This window comes from Gracilinanus agilis, chromosome 1 (genome assembly GCF_016433145.1).
Source record: "Gracilinanus agilis isolate LMUSP501 chromosome 1, AgileGrace, whole genome shotgun sequence".
Taxonomy (NCBI): domain Eukaryota; kingdom Metazoa; phylum Chordata; class Mammalia; order Didelphimorphia; family Didelphidae; genus Gracilinanus; species Gracilinanus agilis.
The window spans coordinates 540385990-540404741 of NC_058130.1; the positions used below are offsets into that span (position 1 = coordinate 540385990).

Here is an 18752-nt window from a genome sequence, read left to right on the forward strand (position 1 = left end):
TTTTGGTCCTTCCTCAGAAGTAAAGACTTCTCATCACACCCTGGTACTGCAGTGGGTCCAGAGATTATAATAATAATAGCTAATATTTACAGAGTGGTTTGGCAATTGGCCTCATTTAATTCTTTTTTCTTTTTTTAAACCCTCACCTTCCATCTTAGAATCAATACTGTGAGTTGGTTCCCAGGCAGAAGAGTGGTAAGGGCTAAGCAATGGGGGTTAAGTGACTTGCCCAGGGTCACACAGCTAGGAAGTGTCTGAGGCCAGATTTGAACCTAGGACCTCCTGTCTCTAGGCCTGGTTCTCAATCCATTGAGCCACCCAGCTGCCCCCTCATTTAATTCTTATAACAACCTTCTGAAGTAGTTAGTGAAAGCATTTTCTTTATTTTGCAGATAAGGAAACAGACCCAGAAAATTATAATGATTTGTCAGAAGTCACACAGCCAGTAATTGGTAGACCCAAGATGCAGGCCTAGGTCTTCCTATTCCGAGTGTTCCTGGTGTTCTTTTAATTTTTTTTCCCTTAGGGATCCAAATGTCTAGCTGTACCACTGAATATAATAATAACTTGTTTAATCTTAATTTAATTGAAGCATTTCTATGAATGTGCACGTTAAAGTTATGTTGATTTAATTTTTCTGAGTTGGATTTATTTTCGTTCAGGTCTGAAGGCTCAGATTATTCTGCAGCTAAAAAATATAATATTTACTATATTCAGGCATAAAAGTGGGACTACAGGGTCCTGCCCTTCCTGGGTATTATTTAATCAGTGTTTACATTTAATTTACAATCAATTTTACATCAAATTTACAAATTACTTCACAATGCTGTGGAGTAAACTTATTGTATTAATTGACCAATTCCCTTCAAAGTTTGTTTCCAAAGGCAAACAGTCCTTCAGTTGAATTAAAAAAAAAAAAATATATATATATATATATATGCATATATATATATATAAATAATATATAATGCAAATAGCATTCACCTACCCCTATTTGGTGTCTTAATAACAATCCATTGGGTTGAAAGGTCTGAAACCCAAATGAAGACTGAAAGTAGTTGGGGTCTGGCAGCCCCACGTCAATGAAACTTAGTTGTCCGTCCCTGGAGAGTGACGCTGTTCGTACAAGCTGAAACACAAATTGGGCATCAGTCACTGGCATCTTGGGTACTTCACTATTAACATTAAAAGAGAATTTATAGCTAAGTTGATTTTCTTTGCGCTCCACCCTTAAACCCACAAATACTGGTTCTGAAGTGATGCACATAGTCTGAAATCTATTTGACATTTTCAAAAAGAAATGGGAGTTGTTCTATGGCACATTTTTTATATTCTCACATATACATTTTCTATATTGGTGTCTTTCCTAAGCATTTTATGTATATATATATATAACTAAATATTTTAATTTTTCCCAATTACATGTAATATATTTTCTAACATTAATTTTTAAAATTTTTGAGTTCCAAATTCTCATCCTCCCTCCCTTCCCTCCTTGCCTCATTGAGAAGACAAGCAATTTGATATAGGTTATACGTGTGATTAGTCATGTTATAAAGGAAAACAGACCTCCCACCCCCAACAAAAACAACCCAAGAAAATGAAAGTTTAAAAAAAAAGTAAGCTAATTCAATTCAAATTCAGACTCATCAGTTCTTTCTCTGGAACTGAGTCCTTTGGATTTGATTTAACCATTGATTTGCTAACAATAAATAGCTAAGTCATTCACACACATTGTACTAATATTGCTGAAATCTGAGACCTGTAGACTATACGCCACCCTCAAACTCCCAAATATGATGAAATCCAGACTAAAATGTAATTAGGAAATGCTTAATGAAATTAAAAAATATAGTATAACATGGATTATCTTAATTTATGGTTTTCTAAGTCAATGGTGGCCCTTGGGGATTTATTTCTATTCGAGACTGACCTCATCAACTGTAATGCAATGACACTGTTCCAGAAAGGATCATGAGATTAAAATTTTACAAACAGAAAAAATAATTTTGTTTAGTAGTTATACTCTTTAAGGGCTGGGATACTTAGATTCATAGGATCTTGCCAGGTGAAAGGAGACGTAATGATCATTTAATCTAATTGCCTCATTTTACACATAGGAAAACTAAGACCTATAGCATATAATTGCTTAAGGTTACAGGGATGGTGATGGAATCAGTACCAGCCAGGTCTTCGTTAATTAATATTTGCTGAAGAGTTCTTCTTCATAAGTTAGACATGAATCTGCTCTCTGTAAAAGGGAATCCTTTGTTCTCTTTGCCTAGCTGGAGTTAGCACTTTGGTTGACAATAACCTTGAATCAACACAAGCTTGAACTAGGTGGGAGAAGCTTGAAAACCACTTAGTGAATTCACACCCTACCTAGTGCTAGGTGAGAAGCCAACAAGATACTTGGAGAGTTCCACTCTTTTTTTCTAACTCAAATAGCAAGAAACTTGTTCACACCCTCAGAAAGTGTGAACCTTTTTGATGAGCATTCACACCTCTAGAAGGTGTGAACTAGTTCCCACAAAGACCATCCCCCTGGACAGTGCTGGATAATTTGGAAGCTGTGATTGGTCCCTGTGAAAATGGGGGGAGGGAGGACAGGAAACCACTACAAAAGCCATGAAGGCAGTCTGGTAAGGTGAAGCTTCTGGTGAAGAGTGAGGCTGATGGAAGAGCTCTTCTGCTCCATGGAGGAGTTCTGGCAGGAACACTGAGACCTTGGTGAGACTGCTTCAATAGCTTCACCTTCCTTATTTCCTCTCTCTCTTCTCAATTGTTAATAAGCTTTCATAAAAGTCAGTTTTGACTTGATATTATTCTTAATTGAGGATTGATAATAGTTCAATCCTCTGGCAACCATCTTTTAATATATTGAACCCATAAAGCCCCCCTTACATCTCCAAATTACCTTCCAGTCTTCTGAGCACTTTTTGGTGACTCCAACAGTATCATTCAACCTAATAACCCCAATGGTTTTCTTCAGGTTTTTCATGCAGCCTCGGAAAGCAGGAGTGGTTATATTAAACCTGATTTAGGAAAGAAAAAAGAGACATCATCATTCCTCTTCCATTTGAGTGTCACAGTTAATTATTGCAATATCTTGAACTTGGTAGTGCTTTTCAATCCACAAGGGCTACAGGCATTATAGCTCTTCATCCTTATGAAAATTTTACAAAATTGTCACAATCAATAGGATATAGACAGGAGTTCAAAGGCTGGGTGATTTTACGACAAAGGGAAAGTCTACTTCAACTCCTTATATACCTCTGTCTCCAATCTCTAAAAGAAAGACTCTACAAGAACACTGGATTTAGATCTGAGAGTACTCGCAGAAGGGGTTCATTCCAGTTTCCTCTTTTTGCTGATGAGTAAATTAAAGTTCTCTGGTGAAGGCTATCCAGGCCAAGACTTGGAGAGGTCAAGCACAAGGAAACTGTAGGTATTTGAACTTTTAGGTTTTAATGACAAAACGTTGACTTTGAATGCGAGGAGGGAGGAGAGAAACAGGAACATATGTGGGAAAGAAAAAAGGGACAGAAGAAATCTCAGTTCTTTCTAGAACAGCTCCAGTGCCAGAAGAGCAGCCACCTTAGTCGTTTGCATTTGGATTTGACTTTGGATCTGTCTGAATCTGAATTTAGGCAGAGCTGCCTGAAGCTAGGGAAAATACCTGGATTTCCTAAGCAAATGATATGCTAAGAAAAAACACAAAGTAGATTTCATTATGAATTTCTCAGTTTGTTCAGTTTCCTAAATGGAAATGCTTTTGTATTAATTTTCTGCTTTACTCAATATGAGCAACTGAGCTGCATGTAATATGTATGAAGTGAAATAACATTAAAAGAAAAAAGAGGAAACAAATATTCATCGTCGAACAACCTTTTAAAAAATAAAATGCCCTTTTTGCTTCAGACCGAGGGGGAAGAATAATTTTCTTTCTCATAGTTTTTCTGCTTGTTTCATATATTTTTGGCTTAATATTACCTTTGATCTCTAAGAGGTTTTTAGCAGAGAAGCAATTTATCCCAATGGGCTATTGTGAAAAGAGCACTCCGGCTGAGAGAATCTGCTTCCAGGATAGTGCTGGCCACTCTTTAGCTGCAAAGTTTTGAGGAAGGCACTTAGCCTTGCCTTCCTCATCTCTAAAATGGAGATAATAACACTCACATATTCTTAGCTCATAAGGCTGAGGTAGGGATGTGTATGAAGTACTTAGTAAACAATAAAGTTATTTAAATTCTGCTATTATTGTTATTATTATTCCATTAGGGACTAACACTCAGACACAGAGAGCAGCTTGCACATTTTCAGCTTTTAGAAATGCAAATAACTATGGCCCAAAAGAGGTGGCATATATATATAGGATACCAGAAAGTGCTCTACATAGTGAAGTCAATTGATAAGTAAATGGTCATTGAATAAATGAATGTGCCTAGAGAGACTGGTTGCTAGTCAGAGAGAACCCATTGCACTTCTCCGCTTTGCATGTCCTCTGATGCTGATACACAGGGCTCGGCCTTTCTAAAGTGGCTCTAATCCCATGTAAAGAGACTCTGTGGACATTTAACCACACTTTGGGCAACTTGGCACATTCTCATGATTGACTGGTCCATCCACAAAGCGGGTAGGATACATAGTAAGTCAGATTATTAGTTCTTTGAGATAGCTTTTGGTCCTACAGAGGAATACTCTAGAAGTTCTTTGTACTTTATTGTATGAAATTATACATAATTTCATACAATAAAGTATTTATATATATATACATTTTATATATATCTAAATCACATAAGGTATATATAGATAAATAGTTGTTCAGTCATTTCAGCCGCATTCAAATTTTGTGACCCTTTATGGAGTTTTCTTGGCAAAGATACTAGAGTACTTTGCTATTTCCTTATTTCCATACATATTTTCTACACATTAATATATATTTATACAGAGAGAAAGAGAGATTCAGAGAGAGAAAGAGAAATAGAGAGACAGACAGAGAGAAAGAGAAAGAAACATCTAGATGGTGCAATAGAAAAAGTGCTGGATGTGGAGCCAGGAAGACCTGAGTTCAAATACAATCTCAAGTACTTACTAGTTATGTGACCTGGGGCAGGTCACTTGACCTTTCTCCTAGGTGGTACAGTCATTAGAGCACTAGGGGAAGACATCATCCTGAGTTCAAATCAGGCCTCAGATACTTCCTAGCTGTGTGACCCTAAGCAAGTCATAACCCTGGTTGCTTCAGATTCCTCAGCTGTCAGATGAGGAGGAAAAGGAAATGGCAAACCATTCCAGTATCTTTGCCAAGAAAACGGGGTTGTCAGATATGACTGGAAAAAAAAGGCTATATATGCCAGGTACCAAGCAATAAAAGGCCAATAAGGGAGGGTATTGTTTCAGCAATTACTCCAAAACCATCTCCAAGAAAATCCCAAATGAAGCCATGAAGAGTCAGACATGACCGAAAAGACTGAACGATACCCCCAAACTTTTGTTTTAGAAGTGCTTCCTTCTTTGATGCCTAAATTTGCCTCTTTGTAGTTTCCATATAATCAATGCTCCTCATCCCCCTCTATGGGACCAAACAGAATAAACTTAGTACCTAATACATGATAATCCGCTAATACTTGAACACAGTTATTATGATCTAAGTCTTTTCCTCTCTGGGTTAAACATCTCCCAGTCTTTCAGCTGATCCTAATATGACAGGATGACCTTAAAGCTCTGGAATAATCAATAGAACAATGAACTACTAAATTTAATCTTATTAGATTTGGCCAGTGTTTTAGATCAGGAGTCTGCAAACCATGGTCCACAGGCAACATATGGCCTGTAAGTAAGGTATTTATACATTTAAAAACCAAGAGCAAATGATTAGAATGAAAAGAACATGATATGTAGTTACAGATTTAATATTTGAAGAATAACCTGTGAATCTTCACCTCCAGAGAATGAATTGAGAAGTGGAAATATGAAAGTCATAATCTATATATTTTGTTGGATAACACCTTCCTTGGTGTGGGAAGGGGAAGGAAGGGAAGGATGGAATAAAACAAATGAATAAAAAAAAATTTAAAAGTTCAAGGATCACACAAAAACAGGTGGCCGGCAGTAGGTTGTCAACCTCTATTTTAGACTATAAAAATTTTTTTGGATGCAAACAGTCATTCCTTGGGCTAGTTATTGCTCTTAGCTTTCGGTCATTGGCAATTTTGTTAAGTATGCCAAGAATATCTTTATTCAAGTCAAAAAACACTTAGGACACTGCTTTTCTAAAGTTCTTTTGCTAGTAGACAGGGGTTTCTTGAAACCTCATCTTTCTTTATGGTGTTTTTGTGAATGCAGTTCAGTTTCATATCACTCAACACATGAATCCATTATTACTTTATCTTCTACTTTCTGCTCTCTGCCAAAGAGCAACTTAAGTCTATTTAATTGGATAAAAGTCAAGATTATGGCCACGGTCAAGATTTAAATTTGTTCTAAGGCAGATGAGGGTTAAACAATTTGCCCAAGATCACACGTGTAGCTGGAAGTGCCTAAGACTAGATTTGAACCTAGTATTTCCCATCTTTTTGTCTGATTCTCAATCCACTGAGCCATCTAGTTGCCCCTAAAATTTGCTGTTAATAGAAGAATAACATATAAGTATTATACATCTCTATTTGAATGAATACTTTTTAGTTTTCTTATTCGGGCTCCCTTAGAGGTATCCTAACAGCTTAAAACTTGTCTTATTAACACATTTCCCCCCCTTTTTTTTCTATCCAAAGCCATAAAAATCTGGCAGGCATCAAGGGAGAAGTTGCCTCTGCTAAATATCATAATGAAACACATAGGACCAATGCCTAGTAATCTTCCACAGTTTATAAACTGGAAAAATAATGCCAAGGGCAGCTAGATGGTTCAGTGAATAGAGAACCAGGCCTAGAGATGGGAAGTCCTGGGTTCAAATCTGGCCTCAGATATTTCCTAGCTGTGTGACCTTGAACAAGTAATTTAATCCCAGCTGTTTAGCCTTTGCCATTCATTTTCCATGGGAATAATACTTAGTATAGATTCTAAGATAGAAGGTAAGGGGAAGGGAAAAAGGGAGGGAGGGAGGGAGGAAAGGAAGGAAAGAAGGAAGGAAAGAAAGGAGTGGTGGAGGGAGGGAAGAAAGAAAGGAGTGGTGGAAGGAGGAAGGGAAGAAAGTAAGACAGATAGGAAGATAGATAGATAGAAAGATCGATAGATGACAGATAGATACATATACTACCAACCAGTTTTGGATATTTCCCAGTCAATCTGCACTTCAACAGCAAGGACCCCTAGGTCAATCATTGGACAGCTCATGAGGAGAGCCTTTGCCTGACTTGCTTTCTTTCTATATCTAATGTCAAGATTAACACATGAAATCATGTATGTAGAATACTTTTTAAACCTTTAAAAAGTGCTAGGTAAATGTGAGCTATTATTATCTTTATTATCTATTTCAGTATTTTCTCTGAAAGTCTGGTTTTTCTATTCAGACTACTTGTCAAATCCAAGTTCAGGAAGGCTGTGCAAATATCAAAGTAAGCACGTGAAGTTGTGCTTGGATACTGCTGGTGTTTTGAGATGGACAATTTCTTTCCTGTTACTTCTTGGGGGAAAAATACAGCAGATGCATAAGCATGAATTAAACAAATAATGAAAACAGAAAATAATTTTCTCCCCCTACCCCTCTCATATTGACTTACTTTTCCCGGAGTGAGATGGGAATTCCTCCAAGATAATAGGTATTGAAATTGAATATTTGAGCATCTTGAACTTCAATGACTGATTGATTCACAGTTATTCGTAGAAGCTTTTGAACTTTCCGCATCCTTATTGTAATCTGAAATGAGTATGAGATGTGAATCAGCAAATGGTAAGAGAAATACTCATAATTACCTAAGAAGTAATTATTGCTATTGTTGTTCAATTGGGTCTGATTCTTTGTGACCCCATCTGGCATTTACTTGGCCAAGATACTGAAATGGTTTGCCATTTCCTTCTTCAGCTCATTTTACAGATGAGGAACTAAGGCAAAGAAAGTTAAGTGATTTGCACGCAGCTAGTTTATGATAGAGGCCAATTTTGAACCAGGAAGATGAGTTTTTCTGACTCTAGGACCAGTGCTCTATTCACTGTGCCACTTGTTTCCAACTCCCTTAATTCAGCAATCCATGTGCCTCTTCAGCCGCATTTGTTCACATAATATTAAATGTGTTTAACAGCACTGTCTATCAGATAAAAAAAAATGCTGGTGCCAAATATTTAAAATGGCTTTAGTAACATATATTCCAGTTCTTGAACTTTGACTAACAAAATGAACCGGTAATTAAATCTCCATCACATAACATAGGTCATTTTGGTTGTCTTAAATAAATTGATTTAAAAGGCAGAGAATTACTTTCTTTTAAAAGTTAAAAATGATATATCATTGTATTTCTTGCCTTGTCAATGGGCAGATAATTTAGAACTAAAAATAAAAAAGGGGCTATTGAAAAAAAAAAGATATACCATCTGATCTGTTCCATCATTCATAGGTACTCGATTTCTTTTTTCCTCTGGAGGCTCTGAATTTAGTTTGTATCGCAACACGGGATATCCCTTTTCCATAATTAAGGAAATGAAGAAATCCTACAAAACATGAAAATAATTTTATATATAAATAACTTTTCAGTTTCATGGGGAAATGGAAGGCAAAAAGCTTAAAACTTTAAAACTACCTCATATTAATTTGCATTTACTCTTTTTATATTTATTTTGTATATATAGACATCTGTGTGTGTCTCCCATTGATATGTAAGCTCCTTGCCAGTACGAATTATTTCATTTGTGGTATTTGCATTCCTAGTACTGTTCCGGCCCACAGCAGCCACTTAATCAATGCTTATTGGCTGACTAATTTGAAGCCCTGCCTAATATCCTATGCCCTCCTCTTCTGGTAAGCTTCCCAGGCTGAAAGGTTTCCAGATTATATTTTCCATTTCTTATTTCACTTTACTCAATCAACTTGCTGAATATTATAAGTATAAATGGAAATCAATTCTCTAGTTTTTAAGGAAGACAAACTTCCCAAAGTCACTGGGTTTTTTTTTGGGGGGGGGGCGGAATTAGGGGCCATATTTATTTTTCTTTTGCTTTTGAGAACTCCCTGTAAGGTAACTTTCTCTTCAACGCAGATCAGCATTTTCCCTGCAACATATTGTTTGGTAATTGTCTGGGAGCATTGAGAGTGAGTTGTCCAGGGTTACGTATCCATTATGTGCTAAAGATGGGGCATATATAGGTCAAGAATATGTAATTGATAAATTCAGCAGAGTTTGATACCAGATTTTGACTTACCTGATGTTCTGCAAAGAACAACAAGCCTTCATCTACAGTGGTCTGAATTGTCTGTTGAAAGGTTGGAAATGGAGTACTGGGTTGGGTTGGAACCCGTGCATAGCCTGTGCCTTCGAAATAATTTTTGTCTGATTCCTCCTTATTCCTGTCAATATCAAATCACCACAAGTCAGAAGACAAGGGCATCAAGTTAATAAGTGCACAAGAGCCATATTAATAGGGTGAGAAATCGAGCAGGGAATCCTGTATTGCAAGTGCTGCCATCTTGTTATTGGGGAAAACAGATTCTTAGGATTCAGCTGTTTATCCCCTCTGGATAGTTCTATGGAAAAAAGATGCTAACCAAACAGTGCAATGTGTCTTACACACACACACACACACACACACACACACACACACACACACACACACACACTATTCATTATTATGAATTATGGCAAGTGGACTAGTAACCAAAGATCCCAATACAGCTCTGTGAAATGATTAACTTGGAGATAGCACAGATCAACACTTAGTCACATAAGAATTCTCTATATCCTTGCCATAGTGAAGGAAAGAAGCCCAGGAGGGCAATTAAAACAAACAGCATCTCCTATATGACATCCCAGCTTTGTGAATAAAGGCACTGAAAGTCCATAATATTTGCTTTAAAAAATCTCATGACCTCTTATTGTTCCTATGCTTTATTTACCTTCTACAAGGCTCCACTTCTGTTGTATTGAGATTGAAAGTCTTTTTGAAGTTGTACAGGCTTAGAACATTCTCATTGAGGTCATCTAATTCAATGCAGCCCTTGTAGGGAGGGTATTTTAGCACACGAGGAAGCTACAACCGAACAAACACAAATCCATTGATAAAACCAACTAGTAGATGGCATTTGGATTAAAAGATAGCACAGAGATATAGCTACATAGTTAGTACCTATATAGCACATTAAAGCATATACAACTCTTTATTTCATTTGATCCTCACGACAAATGTAGGAGACAGGTGCTATTATTATCTTCCTGGGTTCAAATCTGACCTCAAGACTCTTACTAGCTGTGTGACCCTGGGAAAATCACTTAGCCCTGTTTGCCTCAGTTTCCTAACTTATAAAATGAGCACAGAAGAAAATGGCAAGTCACTCCAGTATTTCTACCAAGAAAACTCCAAATGGGGTCACAAAGAGTTAGACATGATTTCAAAAAACAACCAAATGACAAGGCGCTATTATTATCATCCCCATTTTAAAAATAAGAAAACGGAGGCAGGCAGAGGTGAAGTGACCTGCTCTGAGTCCCACAGCTAGTGAGTAACTGAGGCTGGATTTAAACTTGGATCTTTCTGACTCATGCTCAGCACTCTATCCACTGTGCCATCTACCTGACCTAGATTTAAATTTTTTTTAGTTAAAAAAAATTTTTTTTAAATCCTTTCCTTTTCTCTTATAATCAATTGGTTCTAAGGTAAAAGAGTTATAGGCAATGGGGCTTAAATGACTTGCCCAGAGTCACACAGCTAGGAAGTATCTGAGGTAATATTTGAACCCAGAACTTCACATCTCTAGGCCTGGTTCTCAATTCACTAAGTCACTTATCTGCCCCCTACTCTAGACTTATCTATAGTACAACAAGCAAAATAAAGATATTATTTAGAACTTATATGAAGTATCAGTCCTAAGAAAAAAGAGTGGTAAGGGCTAAGTAATTGGAGTTAAGTAACTTGCCCAGGGTCAAATGGCTAGTAAGTTTCTGAGGCCAGATTTGAACTCAGGTTCTCTCAACTGAAGGCCTGGTGCTCTATCCACTCTACTACCTAGCTGCCTCTACATAAATATATTATTGGGGAAAATTAGTTCATTTAACAAAATGCCTTTATAAACTCAAACAGTTTCCTTCACACAGAATTCTACATGCATTCACCTTGAAATTGGGTGGGTAGCCTCCGACATAAAAGACAACATTTTCGGGGTCCAAATTGAGAAGAACATCGCCGCTCCCACTGTCCATATCATAGAAATCAGGAGGTTTTGGTTTATTGGATGTAGCTTCTTTAAAGAAGCTGAGCTTTGCAAACTGAAAGATCCTATGCAATAAAAAAGTCGTAGGTGAAAAAGTCAAGAATCTTCCTGTGCACTCATAATAGGAACAAGCAGCATGTGCAACAGAAACTTTTATGGAGCATGTATCTTAGGGCAAGGAGAGCAAAAAGAATCCAGGTTTGTACCTTTGAAATTTCACTCGATCCATTATTGCCTCTTGAGTTATACTTTTTGTCAAGATTGGATCCATCTGGGTTTCAGCTTCCTGGTCTCCCAAGTTATAGACACAAACAAGTTTTCCATCTCTTACTGCCATCCCTATGTAGTCCTTTGAAGTCTAGAGATATTAAAAAGGGCTTACGTGAATTTCCAGCACTGAATTTTGCCCACTCCTTGGACCAAATAAGGAAGTTCATTTACAAATATAAACAAGCATTATGTAATTAAAAATGTGTGCCTCTTACATGTAAAACAACTTGTTCAACCAAAGATTAATGACGCTTGAGAAGGGTGGCATATAAGACCAGGCATATGTTCTAGAAAAGCCAAAATATGATAGGGTAGAAAGGAGAAAAAAATGATTTTGAGAACCTGAAAATGGATGTCCACCAATGACATCTATTTGTGGTTTAGCAGCCAAAAGAATTCTTGTGTTTCAAAATCAAATATGACGTTTGAATTTACCATGAAATTCACTTCATGTTTAACAAATTCAAAGAACAGAAAGATGAAAATCATTGCTAAAAATAAATATTAACTTAAAAAAGATATTTAAGTAAATTTTAGTGATATAAGGCCTTAAACATTGGCTAAAAGTAAGAAGACGATTTTTGTAGCTAGAAAAATTATTCATATCCATTATCTGCAAAGGAAGAGAGAGGTTTTCTCTTTATCTTGGTGTCTCTCGATGTAAGGAGAGACTGCTGGATATTTTAGGACCATTTGTTAAGAGGAGGCACTCTTTCTTTCCTTGATGCTTTGAGTGATGGAAGCCAATGATAGTGGTCATTAAATATGTAGTGGGTGGGATGGTAGAACAGTCCCTAAAAAGAGTGAAGTTGCTGCAGTATGGATTCCCAGATGGGCTGGGAAAACTGATGAACCATAGATAAAGGGATATGACAGAAGAATGTGTGGTAGTGGAGACTGACTTGGAGACTTAGGAGGAAAGGCTTCTTAGATATACTGGAGTTAATGATCTAATAATAGGGGACCTCTGGTCTAGGGGACAAGGGTGAAAGAGGTCACTTTGCTAGCAGTAATAACACTCACCCTTTTGTACCACAGGACTAAACTTCAGGATAAGAAAAAGGGTCATTATTAATGGTGTGACAATAATTTTTCCCATAATGCTTACAGAACTTAAATGCTTATGATGGCGGGGGGGGGGGGGAGGGCGGGAAAGTTGAGATCTAAAAAAACATAATCTATGTTCTATAAAAAAGGCAAGTGTGAAAAGAAATACTTACATCTTTATTGCCCAAGTACATTACAAACATGTCCTCATCCTCGCCACCATCTTCTCTCGATTCAGGTCTTTGAAGAAACAGAGAGAGAGATGTATATCCTTTCAAATCTTCCAGGTCATTTGGCAGTCGAACCTCAACACCAGATTTGCCATTGAACCTCATTGGAACAGCGACCTGTTGGGAATGGAATGCCAATGTCTGACATATTCTAAGGAGAAGAACTCAGAGAATTGATCAGTCTTCACCAAAAGATAACAAATGGCAAAGAGTATGATGCATTTAAAGCCTCTTGGGCTGTTAAATCATGGAGATGTTTCAGGAGATGGCAAAAAAGCAGTCATGCTTTTCTGTCATCCATGGAGAAAATTTCCTAAAGCTACTGTTAAGAATTATTTTCTGAGTGACATATTAAACTGCAGAATTAGACTTCATAGAAATAGATACATTATAATCCCTCATGTAATATCCTGAAAAAAAACAGACACCCTTTAACTGCCCGAAGAACAATACTGTTGGGATGACAATAAAATCCTTAGAGAATAAATCAATATTTGTATGAACTCTAAATTTATTCAGCCTAACTCAACAAATATTTATTAAGGACCTATTGTGCTTCTAGAAGTGTGCTAGACCCTAGAGGAAATTAAATAAGCTTAGATAAGATAAAGTCATGCCTTGCTCATATGGATCTTAGGGTTTACTGGAGCAAGTGGAAAAGGAAGAGACTTGTGATGTCATTGATATACAGTGATGGTAAACCTTTTAGAGACTGAGTGCCCAAACTGCAACCCTCATGCTGCATGTGAGCCCCCTGCCTTACCCCAGACAGAAGAGGGAGGAAGTGCTCCCATTGGACTGCTGGGCAGAGGGGCAGGTAATGCAAGAAATGTCCTCAGGCACACGTGGAGAGGGGAGGGGAGCAGCCTCCTCCAGCATACTCCAGCATGCATGCCATAAGTTGGCCAACATGGTTATTAAGATATTCCCTAGTTGAAGAAACTTTCTCTGAATGCAGGTCAGCACCACCTATGCAATTATTAGTCTTAGAGTTGACTAGAACCCTGAGATGTTAACATTCTTGGGCTCATGTGGCCAGTATATGTGAGGTTAAGGTCTTGAGTTTTAGGACTTCTAGGGTCTGAGACTGGCTCTCTCTCCATTATTCTATGCAGCCTCTTGTATTAGGGTATGCAACACACATATGTCTATACCACAGCAAAGTATTAAGTGTTAAGTATGTGAAAAAAGGATAATCAGGTAAGGTTTTGTTTGAGTTGGGTTGTAGGGGTGAGTAGGAATTCATTAGGTAAAGGAGAAATGGATACACTAATCAATGGATAGCACTGGAAAAACTGCAGGGTATGTATGGGACAGAGTGAATGGTATAGTTTCTCAGTAGTCCAAGTGCACACTAGTGTTGAATAGGGCACTAGGCTACGGAAAGTCTTGAAAGTTTGTTCCCAAATTCTGTCATCTCCAATTCTTTTGTTTTCCTCTAGGGTTCCTATATTGCAAATATTTTTTGTTCTCTTTCATAAATGGTAATTCTGGTTTAGAGAAGCCCAAGGGGAATTCTATGTAATTGTGGGATGTTGTCAAGATTAAATACACTGTTTTTACAACTATGATGCCCATCTCTGGTTTTGTGATCCTGATTCTCCAACTGTCTTGGAATAGGTTGTGAAATTCTCAAAACAAAATTAATTTTAACTGGCATTAATTTATGCCATAGCACATTTTTATGAGAAGGGATCATGGGAATGTCAGAGAATCCAACTCATAACAATAGGTTGTTGTACCTAGTCAACTAACAATCGACTATTAGATGCCTACTAGATGCTCAGCAGAGTGAGGTGGTACACTGGGTAGAGCACCTAAAATCTGGTCTCAGATATTTAGTAGTTATATAATCCTGAGCAAGTCACTTAACCCTGTTTGTCTCAATTGCCTCATGTAAAATGATCTGGAAAGGGAAATAGCAAACCACTCCAGTATCTTTGCCAAGAAAATTCCAAATGAGATCACAAAAAGTCAGACATTACTGAAAAAAAAAAAAGACTGATTATGTAAGGCACTAAGCAAAAGAAGATTGGCAAGAGAGGGTATTGTTTCAGCATTCATTTCAAAACCATTTCCCACTTCCATTTTAGACAGAAGTGGATTTAAATGACCTTTCTAATAAAAAGAGAACATTAATTTTTGTCAACTAGCATTGCAATGGATAGGACACTGAACCTGAAATTAGAAGACCACAATCTGAATCCCAGCTCATTCTCTCATTCCTTGTGTAACTCTGTGTAAGTTTCTTAACCATTTTTTAAAAAATTGTTACTTTTTGAGCTGAAAAGACCTACATGTACTGATTCAGAGTGAAAGAAGTAGAACCAGGAAAACACTGTACACAGTAAGCAATATAATGAAACGACCAAACGTGATAGACTTTGTGACTAACTAGCAATCCAATGATCCAGAACAATTCTGAGGAACTTATGAAAAATAATTCTATCCACCTCTACAGAAAGAACTGTTGGAGTAGGAATGCAAATGAAAACATATAGATTTATCACTTGTTTATTGGGTATATGAATTAGAATTTTGGTTTTATAAGATTACTTACTTACAAAAATGAATAATATAGAAACAAATTTTGTGTGATAACACATATATAACCCAGACTGAATTGCTTGCAGGCTCTGGGAGGGGAGAGGGAAGAAGGGAGGGAGAAAATTTGGATCACATAACTATGGAAAACTCATGCGAAAATGTGCTATTAAAATAAAAAAAAAAGAAAATATGTTGAGACCTGAAAAAATATATATCCTTACTTTCTGTCCTAGTAATAATTCTAAAACAGAAAGGCAAGGGCTAGGCAAATTGGATGAAGTGACTTCCCTAGGGTCACACAGCTAGGAAGTGTCCAAGGTTGCATTTGAACCTAGGTCCTTGTAATTCCAGGCCAGGCACTTTATCCACTGAGCCACCTATCGATCCTATCTTTCTAGACCTTGCTTCTCTCAAACCTAGAGGAAGCTGTAGTACTAGATGCTCTTATCTCTTCCAGCTCTAAATCTCTGCTCCTACAGTCATATTAGCTTCCTCTCTGGAGCTTCAGTGTGACCATGGTTCTTAAACGGGGAGGCTCTAGGTAAAGGGATGTTTATATTCCTTCTCCTGTTCATTCAGCAAATAGGGATCTACAAAGTTCCCACAATGTGTCAGGCTCTTGGGATACAAAAACCAAATAATCCCTGCTCTCAGGGAGCTTAAGTCCCTTTGGGAAGATCCAGGGGCTTAAAGCAAGAAAAACAAAAGACTCTAGGATTGGACAGCTCCCTTGCTCTAAGACTATCACAAATGATCAAAACCAAGGGGTAGTTGGAGAATGTGCAGAGACAAACCTTATTTGCAGCATCTCTGGCCTGCTGAATGAGCTCTCTTATTCGGTCCACATTGTCAGAGATGTTGCCCAGTGGCAAGAGCTGTTGGTTGATACTCTCAATCTTGCTTAAGAGATCTGGTATCTTGCTGGTTAATTTCTTCACTGTTAATGTAATTAGAGAAGAGAGAAAAAAAGGTTTTTACCATGTTTACTTTGGGACCTATTAGAAGGTTAAATATAGAAGCCCTTATTGTTAGAATTGGTGACTTGGGGGGAAATGGTCAGACAGGGTGAATTAGCATCACTGTAGCTCTCCAGGCCAAATACATTCTATAGGCCTCATGGATTTTTCACCTTCTGGCCTCCATGTTAAATTACCTCTCCTGACCACTGTAGTCTAAAAATAAACCTTTTGTGTTTGTATTTCCATTCTACTGTCTTGTTCATAATTAATTCATAGCTTCTGTGATTTGGGAAAGAAAGAGATTGAAGAGATGAGAAATGCAAATGCTAATCAGACCCACAAAGAATACACCCTCACTTTACAAAGGGGAAAATCAGGAGAGCTATATCAGAGACAAAGGAAAATATCCACATCTGGCCCCTGTTCAGAATTAGGTTCCCTTATTTCAGCGGTTCTCAAAATTTTTGTTTCAGAACCTTTACTTTCTTAAAAATTATTGAAGCCTCCATAGTACTTATTTAGGTGGGTTATATTGATTGATATTTATCATATTAGGCATTAAAACAGGGAGGCAGCCAGGTGACTCAGTAGATCGAGAGCCAGGCTCAGAGACAGGAGATTTTGGATTCAAATTAGTTGTCAGATACTTCTTAACTGGGTAACCCTGGGCAAGTCCCTTCACCCCCATTGCCTAGCCCTTACCATTCTTCTGCCTTAGAACCAATAATACACAGGACTGATTCTAAGATGGAAGATAAGAGTTTAAATTAAAAAAATCATAGTATTTTTATGAAAATAGCTTTGACCTCATGGCCCCCTGAGAGGGTCTTACAGATCCCAGGTTCATGGACTGCACTTTGAGAACCCATCCTTGTTGTTCAGATATTTCAGTCACATCTGACTTGGTGAGTTTTTGGAGATTTCTTGGCAAAGATACTGTTGTAGTTTTCTATTTCCTTTTCCAGCACATTTGACATATGAGGAAACTGAAGCAAACAAGGTTAAGGGACTTGCCCAAGGTCCCACAGGCAGGAAATATCTGAGGCCATATTTGAACTCAGGAAGATGAGCCTTCAGACTTGGCACTCTAGCTACTGCACAAGTTAGCTACCCCAACCTCCTCTATAGAAAGAGATTAATTCAAGAAGTTGGTTCTGAATAAAGGTGTTTGCAGATTCTGTCACTGTGATACTTTGATTTTTGTGATGAAGCTCTTCAAAAAGCTTCAGATAACACCAAGGTACATAATAACAATAGGAGATGGGGGTGATTCATTGCAGCCAGTGAGGAACCTCTGGTACCTGAATTGTTGGCATCACTCAAAGCTTCATTAAAGTCTTCGCTCTGTGCACTTCCATAGGTTTCCTGAAGTCTCTCCACATGTGTCTGAATTGGGGTCAGACCATCTAGCACACTGCTTGTGACATCATTTGCATTTCGGATCAAACTCTTTGCATTGTTGGTCATTCTATCGATGTCATCTAAGGCAGACACAGAAAGGGCAGAGTAAGTGTTTGAAGTACTCACTGAAAGGAGTGAGGTAAAAATAGCCATTGAGCTAGTGACCTCGGTTTATTCCACGAAGATCATCTTGGATAGTGGTGAGGTCAGTCTGTATCAGACCTTTCTTAGTTGTGACAACATCTAAGGTGTCCCGCAGGCTGTCCAGAGCTGGGCTGATGTCTAAAAGCAAAAAGACAAAACAGGTACAGGAAACTGCCTTGTGGCATTTTAAATGCTCGTGTCCAGGGGCGTCTGATACCAAGAAGTTAATACAACACAGGCTGAAGATGAGTCTCAGCCATCATCTTAGCTAGCATTTATATAGTAGCACATGCATAAACACACTGGATGTGGGGAGGTGGGGAGGAGGGGGGGGGGGAGAGAGAGAGAGAGAGAGAGAGAGAGAGAGAGAGAGAGAGAGAGAGAGCGCACATTGGATGTAGAATCAGAAAGACCTAGGTTCAAATCACTTAACCTCTCTCTTGCCTTAGTTTCCTTATCCAGAAAATAGGGATAATGAGTGCACGGAAAAGGGACAAGCAGAAAAGCTACTGGTAGGGCATCATTTTCCTGCCTGCCCAGGGTGACTGTTGTCTTTCATGTCTGGGAGGCTGTCCTTCCTCCTCATCACCTGGATTCCTTTAAGTCCCAGGTAAAAATCCCAATTTCTGAGATCCTAATCCTTAATTCCAATCCCTTCCCTCTACTGATTATTTCTCATTAGTTCTGTATATTGCTTGCTTATTCATAGTTGTTTACACACTAAGCTTCTGAAGGGCAGGAACTATCTCCTCTCCTCTCCTCTCCTCTCCTCTCCTCTCCTCTCCTCTCCTCTCCTCT

The 18752-nt window shown here is 38.0% G+C and overlaps 1 protein-coding gene across 1 annotated transcript in view; it reads right to left on the minus strand.

The window, feature by feature from the left end:
* LAMA3 (laminin subunit alpha 3) overlaps positions 1–18752 on the minus strand; it is a 337939-nt gene that overhangs the window by 19814 nt on the left and 299373 nt on the right. The window contains exons 51-62 of the mRNA XM_044682964.1: positions 17976–18092; positions 17711–17890; positions 16245–16387; positions 12847–13020; positions 11563–11714; positions 11259–11421; positions 10046–10179; positions 9355–9499; positions 8527–8646; positions 7722–7858; positions 2918–3035; positions 989–1129 (exon numbers count right to left, since the gene is read on the minus strand). Coding sequence (XP_044538899.1) covers positions 989–1129; positions 2918–3035; positions 7722–7858; positions 8527–8646; positions 9355–9499; positions 10046–10179; positions 11259–11421; positions 11563–11714; positions 12847–13020; positions 16245–16387; positions 17711–17890; positions 17976–18092 — 1724 coding nt within the window. The remainder of the gene's footprint in view (positions 1–988; positions 1130–2917; positions 3036–7721; positions 7859–8526; positions 8647–9354; positions 9500–10045; positions 10180–11258; positions 11422–11562; positions 11715–12846; positions 13021–16244; positions 16388–17710; positions 17891–17975; positions 18093–18752) is intronic.